The sequence below is a fragment of the Diplotaxodon limnothrissa genome, linkage group LG3 (genome assembly GCF_057381915.1).
Source record: "Diplotaxodon limnothrissa isolate DT_005_m linkage group LG3, D_limnothrissa_male_GT1.1, whole genome shotgun sequence".
Taxonomy (NCBI): Eukaryota; Metazoa; Chordata; class Actinopteri; order Cichliformes; family Cichlidae; genus Diplotaxodon; species Diplotaxodon limnothrissa.
This window is the reverse complement of record NC_140598.1, coordinates 29,901,722-29,923,407: the sequence shown is the minus strand read 5'-3', so window position 1 is coordinate 29,923,407 and position 21,686 is coordinate 29,901,722. Positions and strand designations below refer to the sequence as shown.

The 21,686-nt window shown below is 43.1% G+C and overlaps 1 protein-coding gene across 1 annotated transcript in view; it reads right to left on the bottom strand.

Annotated features, from left to right (window-relative positions):
* Nucleotides 1-8,692: 8,692 nt before the first annotated feature.
* The window catches only part of LOC146635295 (uncharacterized), a 31,755-nt gene continuing 18,761 nt past the window's right edge, over nt 8,693-21,686 (bottom strand). The window contains exon 3 of the mRNA XM_085350080.1: nt 8,693-9,370. Coding sequence (XP_085206206.1) covers nt 8,693-9,370 — 678 coding nt within the window. The remainder of the gene's footprint in view (nt 9,371-21,686) is intronic.

The window sequence follows — 21,686 nt, the reverse complement described above, 5'->3', positions numbered from 1 at the left end:
TTAACTAAATTAAACCACATCCCACTTCTAAAGAAAGTAGAAGGCGATCTGACTAGATGGAAATCTTTACCCATATCACTCATGGGAAGGGTCGCCACTATAAAAATGATGATCTTGCCAAAAATAAATTACTTATTTTTGATGATCCCTAACAAACCATCACAAGATTGGTTCAGATCTCTGGATTCATATATTTCCAAATTCCTTTGGAAAGATAAACACCCGCGTATCAGCTTAAAAACGCTACAAAGAACCAAGGATAGAGGAGGATTAGATCTGCCTAATTTTCACCAATACTTCTTAGCCAACAGGCTTCAGTTCATCTCAGAATGGTTAAAACATACCTTCTTAGATGAGCCCTGGCTAGATGTTGAACAGGCACTATGCAAGGATCTAGAAATTTCAGACCTACCATTTATTAGCTCAAACATCAAAAGACACGAATGCTTTAAAAGTATCAACATCAGCTTTTCTCTGACAGCATGGTGGGAGTTTCTAAAAATAACGGAGTCTTCATTAATCCCATGCAAACATACACCTATCTGGAATAACCCTGACATATTACAAAACAATAATATGATTAATTTCCCAGAATGGAGTTGTAAAGGAATTAAATACTTAGAACATATATTAGAGGGAACAGAATTTATTCCATTTGACAGACTAGTTGCACAATATGGGATCAACAAGAAAAGATTTTTAGAATATCAACAAATTAAATCCATAGTAAAAAAGAAATTTAACCTCAGTCAAGTTGAATTACAAACACTACCAAGTGCGGCACATTTCCTTACTCTTAAATCCCCCAAATTATTATCTAAAATATACAGAACACTTTCTAAATTAGATGAATCAATATCCCTTCCTATTGCAAAGTGGGAAGCAGATTTATCAGTCAGCTTAGACCAAAACTTCTGGTCTCAGGTATGCTTAAAAACCTTTAAATTGATTAAAAATCCCAGTCTGCAATTAATACAATACAAAATACTACATAGAGTGCACTATACAGGTCATCGGATGTTCAAGATGGGCTTTACATCTTCCAACAACTGCTCACACTGTCAAGGCAATACACCAGACAATTATATTCACGCTCTTTGGTTCTGTCCACCAGTGCAGAAGTTTTGGCGTGAGATATGTGAAGACTTATCAAAGTGTCTGAAATGTAACATTCCAACTTCCCCTTTAGTGTGTTTGTTGGGCAGCTTAGATAATGTCACTTCAGAAAAGAATATAGCCCATATGGTTTTCACTGCCCTATGCATAGCCAAGAAAACAGTCCTCATGAACTGGAAAAATAAAAATAATCTTAATTCTAACCAATATAGAAATTATCTATTAGATTACATTAGTCTTGATACAGCCTCTGCCACCACATCAGATCAATTGCTCTGGGCTCCTTTGATCAGCTCCATCACCTAGTGGGGGTGGGGGGTCATAGTTTGGTCCCACCTTCACTGTTGTGATTAGTGTGGGGGTAGGGACAGGCTTAGGGCGTCGGGGGGTTCCCCGGAGGCATCTTCCTTGGGGGGCTCAACCCGGGGTAGCGGTCATGTCCGGTTGGGGGCTCTTTTGGCTCTCAGGTGACTGTTTCCTCGTGGCTGCGTGCAGCGGGGCTAGGGGAGGGTCTGTGCTGACGGACGTGGGTTACTGACCTGGTAGCCTGGCTGCCCCTGGGTGGGTCCGGGATGGGCGTGGGGGGTTCTGGGGGCGCTCAGTCTCTGGGCTGGGGCCCTGGCCGGGCCTCGGGGGCTTGGGTCCTGGTTGGTGTGTTGCCGGGGTTGTGGGCGGGTGGGTGCATGGGGGCCCATCCCTGTTGCAGGGTGCCGCAGGTGCGTCGAGCCACCTGGGGGGCTCTTCAACTGGTGGAGGAGATTGTCACACCTTGCAGGAGCTTTCCTCTCCTCAGGAACTCTCTGCAGGAGGGGGAGATACAGGAGAAGTGGAGGAAGATCTCAGCCTGGGCGTCTATTGTCTCATGTAGTCTGGAAGATGAGTGGATGGTGGGGTGGGTGTAGTTTTCTCTGTGGTGGGGTTGGGTGGACTGTCCCGGGCTCTGTGGGGCCGGGGGGCGCTGCTGCACTGGGCCCCGGTCTGGATGGGCCTGGGCCCCCTTTCCCTGGCGGGTCGTGGAGTATGGGAGTGCCTACTGGGGTCAGCGGGGGAGCTGGCCCCAGGGAGGGGTCACCTGCCCCTCCCTTCCTTCCCTCCCCATCTCCAGCTGCCTCCCTCTTCCCGCTCCACCACAACCACCCACACATGCAGGGCCTTGGAGTAGGGGTATGTCACCAGGGTGCAGAGGAGGCTACCCCCCCCCCCCCCCCCCCCGTCCCCTTCTGGCTGCCTCTGCCTCAATTTTATCCCACAACTTAGACATTCACATTACTCACACCCTCATTACACATACATATAGGATCTTGGGGGTGGGCACGATACACGGAGTCCAAATTACCATCAGGGTGTACACCTCACCCCTGGCGTCGTTGCCCACCTCTCAATTTTAAATACACATAGACATTGAGGGCCACCAGGAGGGACTATGCGCTTACCTGCTGCTCCTTGGCAGGTAGCTCCATGCCCTCCTGGGTTTTAATTGCGCCTTAGAACACACATGCATCAACACTACAATGAGCGGGTGGAGGGAGGTTTGGAGTCTTCTCTCACCCCCATTCTCTGCGACCTGCTGGAGCGGGGGGGCTAGGAGGAGTTGGCCGTCCGACTGCTTTCTGGGGTGTGGGGCCTCCCTGCTGCTACGGAGTCGGGGCGGTCTGCCTCTCCCCACCGCAGGGAAAAGGGTAACACCACCTGGGTCTGGGTTCAGTTCCCCCCTCCAAGGGCAAGGGTACCTAGACCCGGTTCGTAGAGTACGCTTGGGGAGTGTGATCGTGTGTACAGCGTCTCTTTATGTCTTTCTCCACGTTGGTTGAGTGTGGAGTAAGTGCATATGAGAGCATGAGGGTGGGAATGGATGTTTGTGTCTGTGTGTGCCTGTATGTCTGTGTCTATATGTCAGGTTGGGTATCAGACGCCACCTCTCTGGGGACATCTCAGGCCCTCCAAGGTTTGGAGGCCTATCTCCACCCACCACCACTTCCCCTGCCAGTGGCGGACTCCCTCAGGTATCGGTGAGTTGGTGGTTCTTTGTGTCTGGGGGTGGGCGTCCAGGTACACACCAGCTCACTCCTTGGCGGCCGCTTATCGGGGCCTGGAGCCTGGGGCTCGCTCGGGCCACTTCGGAGGTGGGGTGCCCCCGGCCTCTCGGCCTGGGGCTCGGTCACTCAGGCACAGCTGGCTGCCGGCGGAGCTCACGGGCACGTCACTGCAACTCCCCCTGGCTTCTGCTCCGCGGCTGCTGAGTGAGCCCTCATCTGGGACTCCCCTCAGCTCTTACTGGGACAGTGGCGCGGCTGCCCCTCTGTTGGTCTTCCTTGGTCTCTTGTGTTCTGGGGGCCTCTGGATGTCTGGAGTTTTGATCTCCTCCATACCTGCTTCATACCCTGGAGGACGAGGCTGTGGCCCCCCCACACCCTCTAGCAGATCGTTACATGGAGAAACCTTTGGAATGCAAGCATGCTGATCCACACAGGTATGCACACAGGTGTACACACGGGTATTCACAGACGCGGACTACAGCTTTCTTGGCTGCTGCCTCAAAGCACATTGTGTGCTGTCTATCTTGCGTGCTGCACAATATCGTTTAGTATTTAGTATCTACTGATATCTACTGCTAGCTAGTTTATTGTGATGGTGCTGTTTTTTTTTATTATGTTGCTCTTTGTTGTTTGCTTTCTCTTCTGTTTTTTTTCTCCATACAGGTGACCCAGGTGTTTTGTTTGTTTGTTTGTGTTTGTGTTTTTTTTTTCTTTCTTCCCCCCCCCCCCTTCTCACTGTCTCTTCTCCCCTTTGGTTTTCTCTCTCTCCCTCTCTTTCTTTCATTCTTTCTCCCTGTCCTATCCCCCAGTCATGTCTGTCCCGTTTGTAGCAACTGAAAATAAAATAAATTCATAATTATAATAAAGGTCAATCAAATGGACCAATATGGCAAGGCCATGATGATCCACTTGGTAAAATAAATCCGCTTGGCATCTATCTTGGCCTTAAGACAACAATTCTGATGGCTAAAGATCCAAACGGGACACAAAAAAAAAGAAAAGAAAAAAAGAAAAAAAGAAAATAGCCATAATAACCTTTGTTATTGTCACAGTATAAAACCTGTAGAGCTTGATTCAGGGTCATCTTTTCTACACAATAACAGTGGGGAAGTATCCAAGGGAGGGGGCTGAGACTCTACTATGAGCAGGGGAAAGTAGGAGGAGCACTTGGTTGTGGAAGACTATATATCACTACAATGATTTTTATTTACATGACTTTAGCAATGCACATGGGTTAAACACTATGAACAAAGCTGTGGGTATACAGGAGCTTGAGCGTGGGGATCCAGAGTCCAGTGTGAGTTGCGAGGGGAAAGACACTGCAAGTACAGGAGAGAAGAGTTACTCCAAAACCAGACAGAAATTACTAGAGGAAGAGGCAAGGTCCGGGTGAGTCCGTGGGTGAATGAATCCTGAGAGGTCCTGGCAGACTAGCAGGGAGGCAGGCAGGTGGAGCAGAATGGGAGAAAGTCCACACCTGAGCAATGGAGGTGATCTTGACAGGAGAGACTAGCGATCAGACTGAAATAGTAGTGGCTGACTTGTGAGTATGATCCAAGGATTTAACTGGAAACAGAGAGGCTAGTTAAGTTAAGTTCAAGTACTGGCAAAAACAAGAGACATGAGCGACGAACACTAAAATTTATGAGCTGACGTTCCGGTGAAGAGGGGTTGTGATCGCTGGTCTTAATAACTGCCATGATAATCAGCCTGAGGTGGAGCTCCTGTGAGGAATGAAAGTCTCTACCCAGGTGAAGCACAGAAGAAAAACATTGCTCTCACCCGGACAATGACAGTTGCCAAAAACTTTTACCTGTGTTTAAACTGTGTTAAATCGTTTGTGGCCTGTAATCTGACAAACATGAATGATGCCATAAAAATGTCACTGAGATGTAAAATGTATTTTTCAACAGAGATCTGGCAAAAGGGGGAGCAGACATTATAGTCATATAGGACAGTTTTATTAAATAAAACGTTTACACATCTAAAACCTCCAGGACACCGGCACTCGAGGCCTGGAGTTCCCTACCCCTGGTCTAAGGGATTTAGATTAGCAGAAGTATTACCAACCAACTCAGAAGGTGCCCTTGGAAAGTGGACAGTGTCAAACCCATCCACTTGTTTATGAGACACTGAAAACTTGGTAGTTTTCTCTGCTATTTTATTTATACTATTTTATAAGTTTTCTCCTACTCTGTGGCTAACCACGGAGCATTGGTATTCATTTTTACACATAGCTAAGCTGCTTCTATTTTTCTAAAATGGGAGATTTCCTCTTTGTTTTGGCTCCGGAGAACCCAAAGTCTGTTTGCTTCCTTGTGTTTCTTTCTTAATTGCTTAAATTTTGTAAACTGGGAGTTTGTGACTGCACAAACAAAAGTGTTAGAAAGGGTGTTCACATCTTCTTAACTTATCTTTTGAATATAGTGTTAATAAAACTGTCAATGGAAAATTGTACTTAGTAGTCAGTATAGTCTTTTAATAATATAAGTTTGCATATGGTAGTGATAGGATGTGCGATCCTTAATAGTCTGAAAAAGGTTTGCGTGCATTCCAGAGTGCTCTGGCATTCACACCCACATCCTGGGAGCATGGGAAAGGTCGTACCTTGTCTTATTGTTTTACGGTAGGATTAACATAGCTATGTCAGTTTTAGTCTAAGTGCCCTTTTTTACATATAGATGAACTGTTGGATTTTCCAGACCAGCAGGTTAACCTTCCTGCCTTCTTGGGACCTTTTTGTGCCACTGCTATATGTGAAATGGCTGCCATTTCCACTGTGTTCAGTGGAATATAACCAAACTTGCCACAGGATAGTTTTTACCTGTCAATGTTAATATTCCAGTGTGAATTCCTTAAATCAGCCTAAAATGGCTGAGCAGCAGAAATCCCCACACCCATCACCCTGGGGACCATTTTCGGCCCATTGACTTCCATTATAAACGCTATTTTTCAACCCCAAATTATCATTATATGATTTTATTTTTTCTTCTTTTCTTGGATGTCAATGAAGACTCAGGGCCTTGAAGTTTGAATTTTTAAATTGCAAAAAAAATGCAAAAAAATAATGGCAGGTCAAAATGTATGTTGGTGCCAATCTTTGGTCCATCTAAAGGCCTACTTATAATGACAATCACATATTACTTCAACTGGTTTTTTGTGGAAATGTTTAGTTTAGTTTTTTGTTTTTTGGGGCTAATAACACAGGGCGCTCATGTAATAACACTGGGATTTGAAGGGTTGAAACAACGAAAATATAATTATAACTTTACATGAATATTTCAGGGAGAAGTAGTTTTACAAGGTTGGCTAATTTAAAGTGGAATAAAATATGGATATATGGTCTTTTTATAGCGTTTTTGGGCGTGGCTGAGAATGGTCCCTATGGTGATGGGTGTGGGTTTTTTAAAGGATGGCAGGAGGGTTAAGGGAATTCGGTTATGAGGTCACACTCTGACACACACACGCACACACACACATACATATACACCTCCACATTCCAATGTAAGGAACAAACGCCCACTGAAGTATAAATAAAGACCAGGGCAGTCTCAGAGTTGCGAGTCTCTGAGCCTCACTCTTGTGCGTGCGCTCTGCTGACTGCCCTTGCTAGCAAGAAAACTGTGTTTCTCCTCTCTGATTCTCTGCTGAAGAAGTGTTTTAGAATATATCTCTTAACAAAAACAAACTGACATACAAACAATATCAACAGAATAAGTTATTTATTTTTTTTTCCATTTTTACATATGACAATAAAGTCCCAAGATTCATGTACTATTATTGTATACAAAAGCATTAAATATATAGCATATGCATCAAACCGGAGCTGCCAAACAAAACAGCATAGAATTTGTAATTAAAACAATAAAAACAAAAAAGCACCAACATTATAAAATAGTTGTTTTGGGGAAGTCATCAAATGTTTCTGTCATATGATACATAATTACCCTATACAGACAATGCTCACCGAAATTAAAAGGACTACTTTAAAAGCACAAATCTTCACGGAAAAGCAAATTATGCTGGATATCTATACTAATATGGACTGGGTTATGTGTTAGGAAAGAAAGGATGACACAATGTTTGATGGAAATGGAAATTATCATCAAATATCAAAGTGGAAAAAAATGATGCAGGAAGCTAGTTTATTTTCAATTCTCAGTAGTTTGTGTGGGCCCCACGTGCTTGTATGCATGTCTGACAACATTAGGGCATGTTGCTAATAAGATAATGGATGGTTTCCTGGGGATCTCGTCCCAAATCTGGACTAGGGCATCAGTGAGTTCCTAGACTGCGTGGGACGGACAATGGGGGGATTGGAGACATCAAGAGGTGTTCTGCTGGATTTAGGTCTGGTGACCTAAATCCAGCAGAACACCTCTGGTCGGGTGAGTGAGCAGCCCAGTCAGTGGTATCAATTTCTTCATCCTCCAGGAACTGCCTCCATACTCTCACCAAATGAGGCCATAATATTATGAATCAGGAGGAACCCAGGACCCTCTGCACTAGTGTGGAATCTGACAGTGTGTCTTAGGCTACGTTCACACTGTAGGTCTTAATGCTCAATTCCGATTTTTTGATCAGATTTTTTGTTTAGACCCAGAGCAAACAGTATTGTTTGACAGATGGCCCTTAATATAAAGACTTCGGACTTTACGTTTCCCAATTTTTGCTTTAAGTTATTTTGTTATTTACATAATAATGTAAATAACCTAATAATTATCCTTATTGCTGTTTTAGAGAGGAGCGGTGCTTCAAGGGATAGTTGCAGATTTCTGTCAGAATCTGCCGATTATACAGTACAAATAAAATGTTCACGTTTCTCCAACATTGTCTTCCCAACAGTTTCACTGACATCCACACGGGATGGCCAGGAAGCGTTCATGATGTCTTCTCGGGCGCTTCTCTGGCGCTGATAATTGGCTTCTGTCTTGTGTCGGTGACGTAAAAGACGGATTTAATGCGACATAACCGTTCAAACAGCAGTCGCTTTCTAAAACATCGGATATGTATCGGATTCAGTACCACGTACGAAAGTGACCCAGATCGGACTTGAAAATATCGGATTTGCGACGTTCACACTGTCATAGCATGATCTGATATGGGTTGCATAGGGTCAAAAAAATCGGATTTGATGCGCTTTCGCCTGCAGTGTGAACGTAGCCTAAGGTGTTCATTCCAACACCTAATGGCAGTGAGGGTGCTGTTGCCCTGGTAGTCTGCAGAGGTCTGTGTGTACCCCTATGGATATTCTTTCCCAGACTTTCACTGACCCAATCTAATGCCATATATGCTTCCCATGTTGTTATATTTCGCTTTGACTAGTTTAGGTTTTGAAGTGTTTTCAGCTCTTCCCTTCATTTCTTGTTTTGCAGTGTTTTGTACAGCCATTAATAAATGCTCGCTTTCAGTTAAACTGCTCTCCTGCATCAATGTCTGTGTTTGGGTCCTAACAAAGTCATCATTATGTATGAGAAAGGTTGTGTTGGAGGTGAAAAGGTTTTAGCCTTAAATTTTGCTATTAATACCTTCTTCCCTAACTACAGTGATGCTCTTTGTGGGATGTAGAATTGGTCATCCCATGTAAACACACCTTTCACATTTTCAAGATTTAGCAAAGACTTAAGATGTGCCAAAACTTTTTCTAAACATGTCTGTCTTATGTCAGGCCACAACCCTGTTTGCCTGTATGATGGTGTTTGCTCTTTAACTTGTCTCTCACATTTAAACAAGTTGCTCAGACTTTCAACTTCGGCACAGTTTCCAGGATTTTTTATTTTCACCTTAGGATTAGGTTCAATATTAGTCATGGACAAAGAAAACAATATGTCACATGGCTTGCAAGGATCCATTTGTCTTCCATCACTGAGGCTAAATGCCTCACACCTCACGTTCTTGGGTAATTTGATTGTTCCATCAATGTTTGGATCCTTGGTTTTTTTTGGAAAATATGTCATCACTGCACCCGCTACATATTCATCCCAACTACTACAGCAGGAGGCAGCAACCATGATTCTCCCAGCTATACGACCAGAAGTGGACATAGAGACTCCGTAGTACCTGACTGAATCCTCACCTGCCCCTGCCTGAGAGATGCAGATGGTGAAGGGAAATAAACACTTTGATTTTGAGCGGCTGTCTTCCCTTAGGTTAGAGATGAGCTGTTGCAGTGTGTTTTTTATGGCATCTTCATTCTCTTGTCCAGTTTGGTGAACAATCTGCAGACATTTAAAGATTAAACTGTTGTTATCCCCACAAATCCAAATATTTAAATATCAAGACTTAGTAAACTTACTAAGTGTTTATTTATTTGATAGCATTCAATGGGCATTAATAGCAGAAATCAGCCCCATAGATATGGGCCAGTAGAGCCTTCTAGACTAGTTGATTCAGAAGGTTGTTATCATCCATTCCGATGGAGGCTCACTGACAAGACTTGCTTGACCTTGCTGACTGATGCTGTTCTGCACTGCACACAGGAGGTTTAAGTTTGTCCAGTGTTGTGTAATGAAATATATATTTTACATCTTCTGTGTGAGTTTCTTTCTCCACAGATGCTCTGCAGAGGTTAGATAAAGCAGAGAGCAGGAGAGAGATAGTGTCACGGCCTTTTATGTTCCAAACACCAAAAAAGTCCAAGAAAAGGCCATGGGTGGCAACAGGAGGTATGTTTTAGAACGCACTTCTGACTTCATTGTTTAAAATTATATGGCATTTATTTTGTCGGAAATTATAAATAAGATTCAACCAGATAACTTCTTACAACTTAAAATTAAACGAAAGTTAACTTAATTTGCTTTCACAAGTTCAAAAAGTGGTCAAAAAATAATTTTTTAAACCCTCCCGTTGTCCCATCTGACATTTGGCAAACAAAAAGCAGCTTTACCACACCCCTCCAGGGTGCTCTTAATCCCTTGATTAATGAGAGGGTCTATAAGCTAATAAACCAATCACTTTCCAAAAACTTTTCCAAAAATAAAATGAATTACAAATTTACATAACAAAAACTAGGTCCGCATATTCTTACAACTTTAAAGAAAAAACAAAAATTAATACAAATTGCGATTTATAAACATTCAACAAAAATGGCCACATCCCGGCCCCTAATTCCTCTGTAACATGAATTATATCTGTCTTAGTGCCCATCACAAAAAGCAATACCAATAATTTTCTTCAGTAATCCATATATGTCTTCTTAAAAAAACAAAAGGTAAGGTAAATTTTCTATGATTTCAAGTCTTTTTGTTTTCCATCTGTTTGTATTGTGTGTATTGAAAAAAGGTATCTCGCATAATGGAGTGAAGAGCAAAATGAGTATTAGTGTAAATGTAGAGCCAGAGGTTCCAGAACTTGGCTCAGTTGGAGGCAAACATTCATTGTTTCCTCTAGATGGCCTCCACCAGGAGACATATTTTGTTAATTGGCCTCTCCAGCTCATTTGTTCGTGTCCTAATTCGAACACGGCAAACTACTCCGTGTGCATCTGCCATGGTTTCAGTGATGCGACCAATGGGCCAAGAATTTCTTGGTGCAGTTCCATTAACAATAAGCACAACATCACCAATGGAGAAGTTCCTACGAATCTTGTTCCACTTCTGTTGTTCCTGCAACATAGGAAGGTATTCTGTCACCCACCTTTTCCAGAATAGATCCACAATAAACTGGGCTTGTCTCCATCGTCTTTGCAGATACAGATCCTCTTTTTTGAATAAACCAGGTTTGCCTTTTACTTGGAGCAAATGATTTGCAGTAAGAGCTTCTACATCATTGGGATCATCAGATTGTATAGTGTGTCTTTGACAAAATTGCAGGATGTTTTATTTCCTCAGTTAAATCTGCTTTGCACAGTCTTCCACCCACTCTCAAGACACCCTTAGTAACAACAGGATCAAGCTTATACAGATGACTTGACTTCCTCACAGTGCCAGAGTTTAGGGCAGTCATTTCATCGGCATAATGTTTTCTCCGCACAAAGCTCGCTTTTTCAGCCATGGAAAGATCATCGGTTTTGAGCAGAGCGTTCCATTTATCTAATTGTTTAACCCTTTAGAGCCGGTCGGAGCGGGCACGCTTTGTTTTGCGTAACTATTTTTAAATCCCGGTAGCTCTGCAACCACGTAAGCTAGCGCAATAATTGTTTTTGCATATGAAACCGGAGGAGTTGTACTTACATCTTATGCCATCAGCTTGTCCTAGGTCACGGTTTCCTTCCACATATAGCTTTGCAAAAACTGCATAAAAAGCGCTTGCAGCAACAAAAACATAATATTCCAGAAACACGCTTTGCCGATCCGATCAGCTGTTCATAACAACCGGGCGACCGTGGCTCAGGGGGTTGGAAATCGCATCTGTAACCGGAAGGTCGCCGGTTCGATCCCCGGGCTCTCTGACCTGGTCGTTGTGTCCTTGGGCAAGACACTTTACCCTACTTGCCTACTGGTGTTGGCCAGAGGGGCCGATGGCGCGATATGGCAGCCTCGCTTCTGTCAGTCTGCCCCAGGGCAGCTGTGGCTACAACTGTAGCTTGCCTCCACCAGTGTGTGAATGTGAGAGTGAATGAATAGTGGTATTGTAAAGCACTTTGGGTGCTTTGAAAAGCGCTATATAAATCCAATCCATTATTATTATTATTATAACACTTCCTACGAACTTTTGCATGTCCGCCATTACCTGCCCGAAACCGGAAGTGATGTCATTTTCGCGGAAATATAGTTTTTTTTTTTACCATCAGGGCCTCAGGGCCTATACTGGTGTTTTTAAAAGTTATCTTTGACTTTATGACTTTCTGTGTCTTTTCTGGGATGCTTAGGACTCATATTGCACTGCTGGAAATAGTTTATTTTGATGCATATGCTGTTTTTTTGCAAATTTGCAGTATATTATTTATTTTCGTTTTTCCTGCAGTGTATAAAAATTGGTGTATTTCAAAAATAAAACTATGAAGACACTCAAAATAAATTTCTTGTGGTAGGAAACTATTTTGTGCAACTTTTTTGTATTTACAGTTTTGAGGGATAAGCCTCTTAAATTTCTCTAACTACAAATATATGTTAAAAAAGCAAAAACGATTTTAATTTTTTTTGTAGTTTATTGCACTTTTTTGCAATTTATGTAATTACTATGGACTTAATGAATACTTATTATTAAAATCTGGGCTATAATTGTTGTATTGATGTATAGCAACTTGAAATGCTCCCAAAAATGGCACCACACCATGTAAAAATATAATATAAGCTCTGGCGGACTTGGTTCTATGGTAGGTCTTAAAGGGTTAACAAATATTTGACTTCCACAGTGCGTGTCCAGTAACTTCTGCCTTTTCTTTGTTTGCAGTTTAAGTTTTTCCTTTACTTTCAGGATCCATACCACACACCTTTTTAATTTTGTCCAGCTGGAGAAGTACATCAGCAGCTTACTAGTGGGACACACGTCTTCTTGCAGCCCAGCTGCACACATCAGGCCCTCCCCTTTTATTTCTGGGTCAGCTTCCAAATGCGCAGATACATCTTTCTTGCCTACTGGCCAGTGAACAACAGGTTTACTGAGAGATTCTGGACCACTGATCCAGGTGGAAGATATCAGGAAACAGAAAACCGTCATTCCTCGAGAGGCTGCATCAGCTGGATTCAGCTTTGAACTAATGTACCTCCACTGCTCAACTTTTGTCAAAGGATGGATGATTGAAACTCTATTAGCTACATATGTTTTGAACCATGTTTGCAATGTACTGTAGCACAGTTGTGCTGTCAAACCAAAAGACTGATTCACTCAGATTAAGCTTAAGTTCAACTAATAGCATTTTGTCCAAGTGCACGGCTAAAACTGCAGCAGCTAGCCCAAGACGTGGGATGGTGACTTGTTTTAATGACTCCACCCTTGCTTTACCAATAATAAAGGAAACACACACTTCCTGCTTGATATGATACAGCACCATACCCAGTTTCACTGGTATCACAAAAGTGATGCAGCTGTGCACTTTTTATCTCTCCAAATTATTTGGGTGCGACACATCTTCTGATACTAAACTTGTTAAGAAGAACTAAATCCCCCATTGGCACACACCTCAGTAAGCTGCCAATAAAGTGAGATGGCCTGCTCAACAGACTGGGTAGACTTAAGACAGTCATCTACATGTTGTTTGTCATCAGCAGTCTTTAGTAATGCATAGGTGGCAGAGCTGGGGGAGGATACTGAACCAAAAATGTGGACTAACATTCTATGTTCCACCAGCTGTTTTGTGATGTCACCATCGGGCCACCAAAGAAAATGTAAAAAAAAAAAAAATTATTATAAATTTACATAACAAAAACTAGGTCCGCATATTCTTACAACTTTGAAGAAAAAACAAAAATGAATACAAATTGCAATTTATAAACATTCAACAAAAATGGCCACAACAGATAGTATGCAAACGGCTAACAAACAGCCATTATAATTTGTGAGAAGCTTCTTCAGTTCATGAAGAACTGAACTGAAGAAGCTTCTCGGATGAGAGGTGAAACGTCTTCAAGCAACTCAAAAAAGTCCAGACGCTTTTCTTTCCAAGCTCCTTAGATTACGATGACCTGGATGACTGAGAACCTTCACAGATATCTGCTGTGATGCTTACACCTTTGAAAAAGTCTTGCAAGTGTCAGCTTTCTTTTTATAGATATAAAAATATGAAAATGTACTGATGCGTGATCAGAATTATAATATTCCTGACTCTCTGAGGCAAAATTTCCCGGATTCAAATTGAATCGAATCGTGAATCGAATCGATTCGGGACTTTGTGAATCGTGTATAGGAATTTCTTTTACTTATGTATTAATCACATTGTTTTATTGTATAATGCCTTGGTGCTCACACTCATACAGTAAGACAAATGGTGGGGGTCTAGTAAGGAAGTTGGGGGAAGAAGACAACTCCACAGGAAGAGTCTTTTGTCTCTTCGAGGACTCTGGGAGGTAGCAAGGGAGTGTGAACCTTAACCCTTTAGAGCCGGTCGGAGCGGGCACGCTCTGTTTTAGTAACTATTTTTAAATCCCGGTAGCTCTGCAACCACGTAAGCTAGCGCAATAATTTTTTTTGCATATGAAACCGGAGGAGTTGTACTTACATCTTATGCCATCAGCTTGTCCTAGGTCACGGTTTCCTTCCACATATAGCTTTGCAAAAACTGCATAAAAAGCACTTGCAGCAACAAAAACATAATATTCCAGAAACACGCTTTGCCGATCCGATCAGCTGTTCATAACACTTCCTATGTTGGAATAGACGTCAGCGCGAACTTTTGCATGTCCGCCATTACCTGCCCAAAACCGGAAGTGACGGCCTATACTGCTCTTTTTAAAAGTTATGTTTGACTTCATGACTTTCTGTGTCGTTTCTGGGATGCTTAGGACTCATATTGCACTGCTGGAAATAGTTTATTTTGATGCAAATGCTGCTTTTTTGCAAATTTGCAGTATAATATTTATTTTCGTTTTTCCTGCAGTGTATAAAAATTGGTGTATTTCAAAAATAAAACTATGAAGACACTCAAAATAAATTTCCTGTGGTGGGAAACTATTTTGTGCAACTTTTTTGTATTTACAGTTTTGAGGGATAAGCCTCTTAAATTTCTTTAACTACAAATATATGTTAAAAAAGCAAAAACGATTTTCAATTTTTTTGTAGTTTATTGCACTTTTTTGCAATTTATGTAATTACTATGCACTTAATGAATACATATTATTAAAATCTGGGCTATAATTGTTGTATTGATGTATAGCAACTTGAAATGCTCCCAAAAATGGCACCACAGCATGTAAAAATATAATATAAGCTCTGGTGGACTTGGTTCTATAGTAGGTCTTAAAGGGTTAAGGTGTGAAACAGCTGTGTACGGCCTTTGTTCCTGGAGAAGGTATTTAACTGAGAGCCATGCTGAGCTCAGGAAGACTCTGCTGACCATTTGCCTCACGGTCATGCAGAGTCTTCTCCACCAACTTGGTTTTCTGTTCTTTGCATTTTTGATTAAAGAATGTTAGCTACCGCTCACCGCTCGTCTGCAGGCTTTATTTAAATGGAAAACTTCCACAACAATCGGAATCGATTCTAGAAATCAGTGACAATACCCAGCCCTAGTTGCTGGATACATACTATGGAAGTCAAATAGACAATAGGGGATGCTCTGCTCAAAACTAATGATCTGTCCAGGGCTGAGGAAGCTATATGCAGAGAAAACATTATGGAGATGAAATGGCTGCCTTGAGCTCTGGCACTATGAGGAAGTCAAGTAATCTGTAGAAGATTGATCATGTTGTGATCAATGGTGTATTGAGAGTGGGTGGCAGATTGAGCAAAGCAGATTTACCAGAAGAAAAAAAAACTTCCTGCAAAAAGAAAGCCATGTTTCAAAGGCCATTCTTCAGCATATTTATGAAAAGGTTGGTCACACAGGAAGAAAGGGTGATGTAAGTCCACAAAGTCATATAAATTCACTGTTGCCAGCAGAGTGCATAACACTTTGGACAGTAAGGGGGCTGCAGCGGGCCTTGGGAACTGCTGTAAGCAGTTCCCAAAGCAAGACTGACCAGGCAAACGGCAGTGTGTCTCCTGTGTTCACTTTCTCTCCTGTTTTACAGGTCAGTAATGTGGTCAAAAAAACATAAAGAAATACACAGCTGGACAATGTGATACTTAGACTTTCATGACATAAGACAGGTCTATGATATGTGAGGAATTACATTGTCGCTCTGTGAGCTACTTTAGCTCTGTGGAATGTAATAGCTAGACTGTATGCCTGGGTAACGCTAGCAAGCTGTTGCAACTGCGCTCGTCTCCATATAATAATAAGAAGCACCAATCCAGTTGGGTTTACAGTTCCTGATAAACTTGTAGCTTTGTGTTCATGATAAATGTTTTGTATACGTGTCTGTGAAGTGTTCCGAGCCAGCCTGAAGTCATGTGTAAACTTGCTGTTTCAGTGTTAGAAGCTAACTGGTCTGAAAAAGACTGTCAGAGTGGGACTGAACTGACGGGCAGGCTCTGAATTGAAAGCACAAGAGTCTTTATTACAGCAACACCAGGTGATCTATTTTCAAAGTGGGGGGAAGGACGGGCTCCGGGGATCCACAGACGAATGGGGAAAAGACGCTGGAAGTCCACACACACGCCACACTCCGTCTATGCTCCACGCCTCATGCTCCTCTTCACACTCCACAGAAAACACGATAGCGCACTCCAAACCTTGCACACGCGATCACTCAGGTAACACAGGGTTTGGTTCTGGGAATCTGTTCACAGAAACACAAAGGTACTATGATAGGAAGATCACGGGAAAATAAACTGAGCTGGGGTTTACACTGACAAGAGTCGGCAACAGTCCAGCGACAAGAAACACAGTGCTGCCATCTTATAAAGGGACTGGAACACTATCAGGTGATGAGCCACAGGTGTGCGATTACGACCAGGTGCGTGGGCCAAGGGCAGGAGCCCACAGGTGAGCTCCGCCCAGGCAGAGGGAGGAGGAGGGAAAGAGAGGGAGGGAGAGAGCAGGGACAAACCAAAAACACATGTAGCCATACTGAGCCGACCGGGTAGGCACAGGGACCCTGACAAAGAAATATAAAACTGGCGGGTGAACTGGACTCAGAAAAGCTGAACAAGGATGATGAGGAAGGTTGCGTTGAGTACATCACTGCTTATATGAACAGCTCCACACTCCTACAGCTAGAGGATGAGGGCTTGGTTATGTTGTTATGTTTACAAGATACTATTTACTTGGTTATTTCTAACCGGGATAAAGGTAAAGCACTTCCCAATGATCTGGCTAGTGGGAAAGGGACGCCTGTGATGCAACCAGCCAGTGATGAAGTTAACGACAAATATACCCCTGCCCTGGATGGCTACATTCCTGAAATGGCAACCCCTGACCTTGACACACACCAACTGCTCACAGATTCAGGGGAGGGGCAGAAAAAAATGTCACAGACACAGCATCAACAAACCCGACCCAGAGAGACCACAGTGTAGGACGGGTTACTGTGGTCACATCAGTTGGCCTCGTGCCACTCATTCACCACTAACTCACATCAGACATCTACCGATTTCCCGGCCTCACCACATGACTGCAGGAGCACTTCCTGCCTCAGCACACGAGAGTGTATCAGTATCTGCAAACAGATTGATAACGGTCGCTGGGAACAGCACACAGATGACGACATAATTAGAGGAGTCCTACGCGTAATCAAGGGTGGAAACTTTAAAGACATGCTTGTGAACAAGAAAGATCTGACAGTTACAGAACTGAAAAGTTTCCTACAGTCCCATTTGAGAGAGAAAACCAGCACCGAGCTCTTATCAGGAACTGATGTGTGCTAAACAACATGAGAACAAATCTCCACAGCAATTCCTGTATCGCATGATTGGACTAAAACAGAGAATAACGTTCACGTCCAAGCAGGCAAGTTCAGTCATAAAGTCTGATGCCTCTACACTCCAGAGAAAGCTTACCGCTCCAGCCCTGGGGGCCGGGGCCGCCCATCAAATTGTCCAACAGGGTGCCTCTGACAAAACCAAACCAGACAGAAAGACACAAAGATCATATTGGTGTCGACAGTGTGTAGCCCAAGCCAAGCCAAAACAAGCTGTAACCATTGCTTTTCATAGGGAGAAGAAGGCCATCGTGCTATTGGCTGCTTGAAAAGGAATATGCAGTCAGGAAACGAGTGCCGGTCAGGGCTGAGGGGCAACCCCTGACCAAACCAAGGGACAAAACCCAGCCCCACGATGCAACAGCACTAGTTAGGAAAGAGGGACCAGTCTATGAGATTACAGACAAGTAACAAACCACCCCCCACGTAAGAAAGTTGCCCCATTGATTGGCCAAAAATCCCCATTGAAATGTAGCATGAACGGCTATGCAGTGACTGCCATGTTAGACACTGGGGCAAATGTGAGCATCATCGACCGCACCTGGAAGAACAAGAACCTCCCTGAAAAAGAGATCCACCCACTGAGTGAACTAATGGATGAGGAACTCAGTGTAACTGCTGTCACGGGGGAGGCTGTGCCATATGCTGGGTGGATGGAAGTGGTGGTAAACCTGCAAGGCAACAGCGATCCAGATCTATCCATTAGAGTACCTTTCCTGGTTAGTTGACTAGACTTAGAAAGATCGTTGGTTGGTTTTAATGTCATCCAAAAACTCATCAAGAGTAACGAGAGCAGACCCAAAATCATGTCCATCCTCCTCAACCTGCTGACTGGTGCCCTAGAGATCAACAGTGCACAGGCAGAGACTATTGTAAGCTTCATACAGACCGAACCACAAGTAGAACAGAATGCAACTGTAAAAGTGGGCAGGAAAGGAGGCACTATTAATCGTGGTCAAGTAGCGTATATTAGGTTTGGAGTATCTTTGGACATTAGTGACTCTAGCCCACTCGTGCTGTTTGAACCCAACCTAGATGACGCACCACTGTTGTCACTGAGTGTAGGGGTAATGGAAATCCAGCAGGGTGAGAGACCCTTCATGAAAGTACCTGTATCCATCCACTCTATGGAGAAGGTGGTCCTGCCCAGCTCCACGGTCCTAGGTACCATTGAAGTCATTGATGGAGTAATAGGAATAGGCAGCCCAAGCTGCAAGCACAGTCAAGCCTGGGGCAACACTGACCTGCCACCAAGCCCCACGAATGACCCGCCCCCTACTACACTGTGCCACCCATCAGTGGATGCTAGTCACCTAAGTGAGGAGCAACAGAGAAAGGTGAAACAAATGCTATATGCCCATGACATATGCCCATGATAACGAAGACATAGGGTGTTTTCCAAGCCTGCAAATGTCCATAAATCTAAAGGACAACATCCCAGTATAGCGGACAAGGCAAAGCCTACCACCAGGACTACATGGCAGAGGGATCCAGACACATTACAGCATTCATCACTCCTTGGGGTCTCTGTGAATGGGTGAGGATCCCATTTGGGCTCTCCAATGCCCCAGCCGCTTTTCAACGCAGCATGGTGGAGATTCCCTGCGTGACAGCTCCTGCATCTCTTATCTCGACAACATTCTCTGCTATGCAAAATCTTTTGACGAGCATGTCGAGGCAGTACGTAAGGTCCTGAGGGCTCTAAAAGCTCATGGTGTCAAGCTTCGGCCCACAAAATGTGAGCTGTTCCGGCAGGAGGTCAGGTATGTGGGGAGGCTAGTCTCAGCTGATGGTGTCAGGATTGACCTAAAAGACACTGATGCGATCAAGCTGCTGAAGGAGAAAACACCCAATACAGTGGGTGAGGTGCAGAAGCTGCTTGGGTTCCTGAGCTATTACAGAATGTACGTCCAAAACTTATCCAGCATCGCAAAGCCAACCTACGAGCTGCTGAATGTGAAAACCACCCTAGTAGCAGCAAGTGGAAAGCTCACGAAGGGAAAGGGGGCCCAGTTGCGGTCAAAGATACCTATTGTGTGGACCGGTGAGTAGGGATGGGTATTGATAAGATTTTCACGATTCCGATTCCATTTTCGATTCTGTTTAACAATTCGATTCTTTATTGATTCTCTTGTCGATTCTTTTTTTTTTTTAAAGGAGAACACTAAGGTCGATTAGCTTAGAAATTTGTTTTATATCTTCTCTTTGAACAAGATAGAAATGTAGGAGTAGCATGGCCTTACAAACCCAACAGTGAGATCTTAAGAGATCCTTAAGAGATCCAGCCTATGGCTCTGTCACAGGGTCCCCAGGGAAAAAAATTGTAAATGTAAAATAATAAAATAAATATTCTTCTGTAGCAATAACAAAGAATAACATAAATGATTCTGTAGCAATTACACAAGAATATCCAGTAATGTCCCTGCTGTAGAACTGTTTAGCTGATTTAGAGTTTAGAAATGTGTTAAAATATAATGTAGAACTGTTGTAGAGACACTGACACTGCCCTGGATATAAATAAAGGCCTGACTGTGTCATGAACTTAGGAGTAGATTTTAGGAGACCCTCCCCCAGTTGAACTGTGAAAGTAAGACAAAGAGGAGTTAATGCTGAGTGGAAATTCCCCAGAGGATACCTGGGTGGGGGTCTCAACATTTGTAACTGTGGTCTGGAAGAGGGGGTTTTATGACCTCTAGGCAGTTACCTACACCCACAGTGTTTTAACTGTCACGCACACACATACACACAGGTATGCGCACACACTCACTCACGAGCACTCACATAGACACGTGGGAACGCGCACATGTCGGCATTCACGTGCTCGTGCACATAGACACAGACACAGAGTTTCCAGCACACCGTAGGGGGTTTTATGATGGGGTCACTTCTATAAAGCTGGCTGTAACTAACAAAGGGGTGAAGATTTTTGCAGAGGGACACCGGCCTCATCTTCCCTTCTAGAAGTGCATGCTTAAATGAAGATAAATGAAGATGAGTAAATAAAGATGAATAAAGATTTTGTGAAAATGACTACTGAGTCCGGTGACATCTCTGGACGCTCGAGGAATGGAAAGAACCGGGGTAAAACTGATTTCGTAACACTGCCTACAATTAAACACATTCACTTACCAAAAATCGAGGGCATCTGCTGTGGCAAATGGGTGTAGGGATGGGTATTGATAACATTTTCACGATTCCGATTCCATTTTCGATTCTGTTTAATGATTCCATTCTTTATCGATTCTCTTATCGATTCTTTTTTTTTTTTAAAGGAGAACACTAAGGTCGATTAGCTTAGAACTTTGTTTTATATCTTCTCTTTGAACAAGATAGAAATTTAGGAGTAACATGGCCTTACAAACCCAACAGTGAGATCTTAAGAGATCCACAGTCTACGGCTCTTCAACGGGGTGTCACAGGGTCCCCGGGGGGAAAAAAAATTGTAAATGTAAAACAATAAAATAAATATTCTTCTGTAGCAATAACAAAGTATAACATAAATTATTCTGTAGCAATTACACAAGAATATCCAGTAATGTCCCTGCCTACAATTAAACACATTCACTTACCTAAAATCGGGGGCATCTGCTGTGGCAAATGGGTGCAAGCCTTCTACCACAAACTTAGTGACATTCGTCTATCCTGGCCGGAAAGGAGACGCTGACGGTACTCTCAGAAAAATTATAGTTCTTAAATGGTTCTTCAGATGTCTTCATGGTTCTTTAAAGAACCATCATACATCAAAGAACCTTTTTATTTTGTAGACGGTTCTTCAACTATTACAAATGGTTCTTTAAAGAACAAAAGGTTCTTCATCCTTAGCTATCTAAGTTTGATGGTGTAAAATGGCATAAATTTTTATTCACTATAATGAGGCTGTGAATTATACTGTGTGTTTTGTTTGTGTGCATGTGTGTGCGAAGGGGGAGTGCAGGTTACCTGGCAATTACCCTTCAAGAGCAGATGGTAGAAAACTGAATATTCAAATGAAAGTTAGAAATACTTGCTTAAAAAGATACTGGTGGCAGGGGTGGGGGCCAAAGCCTAAAGACCCTACCCCCAACACCCCTAACCCCGCAAACCCACTGATCACAAATAATGTGGTAATAGAATATGGAATTTATTATTAAGACGT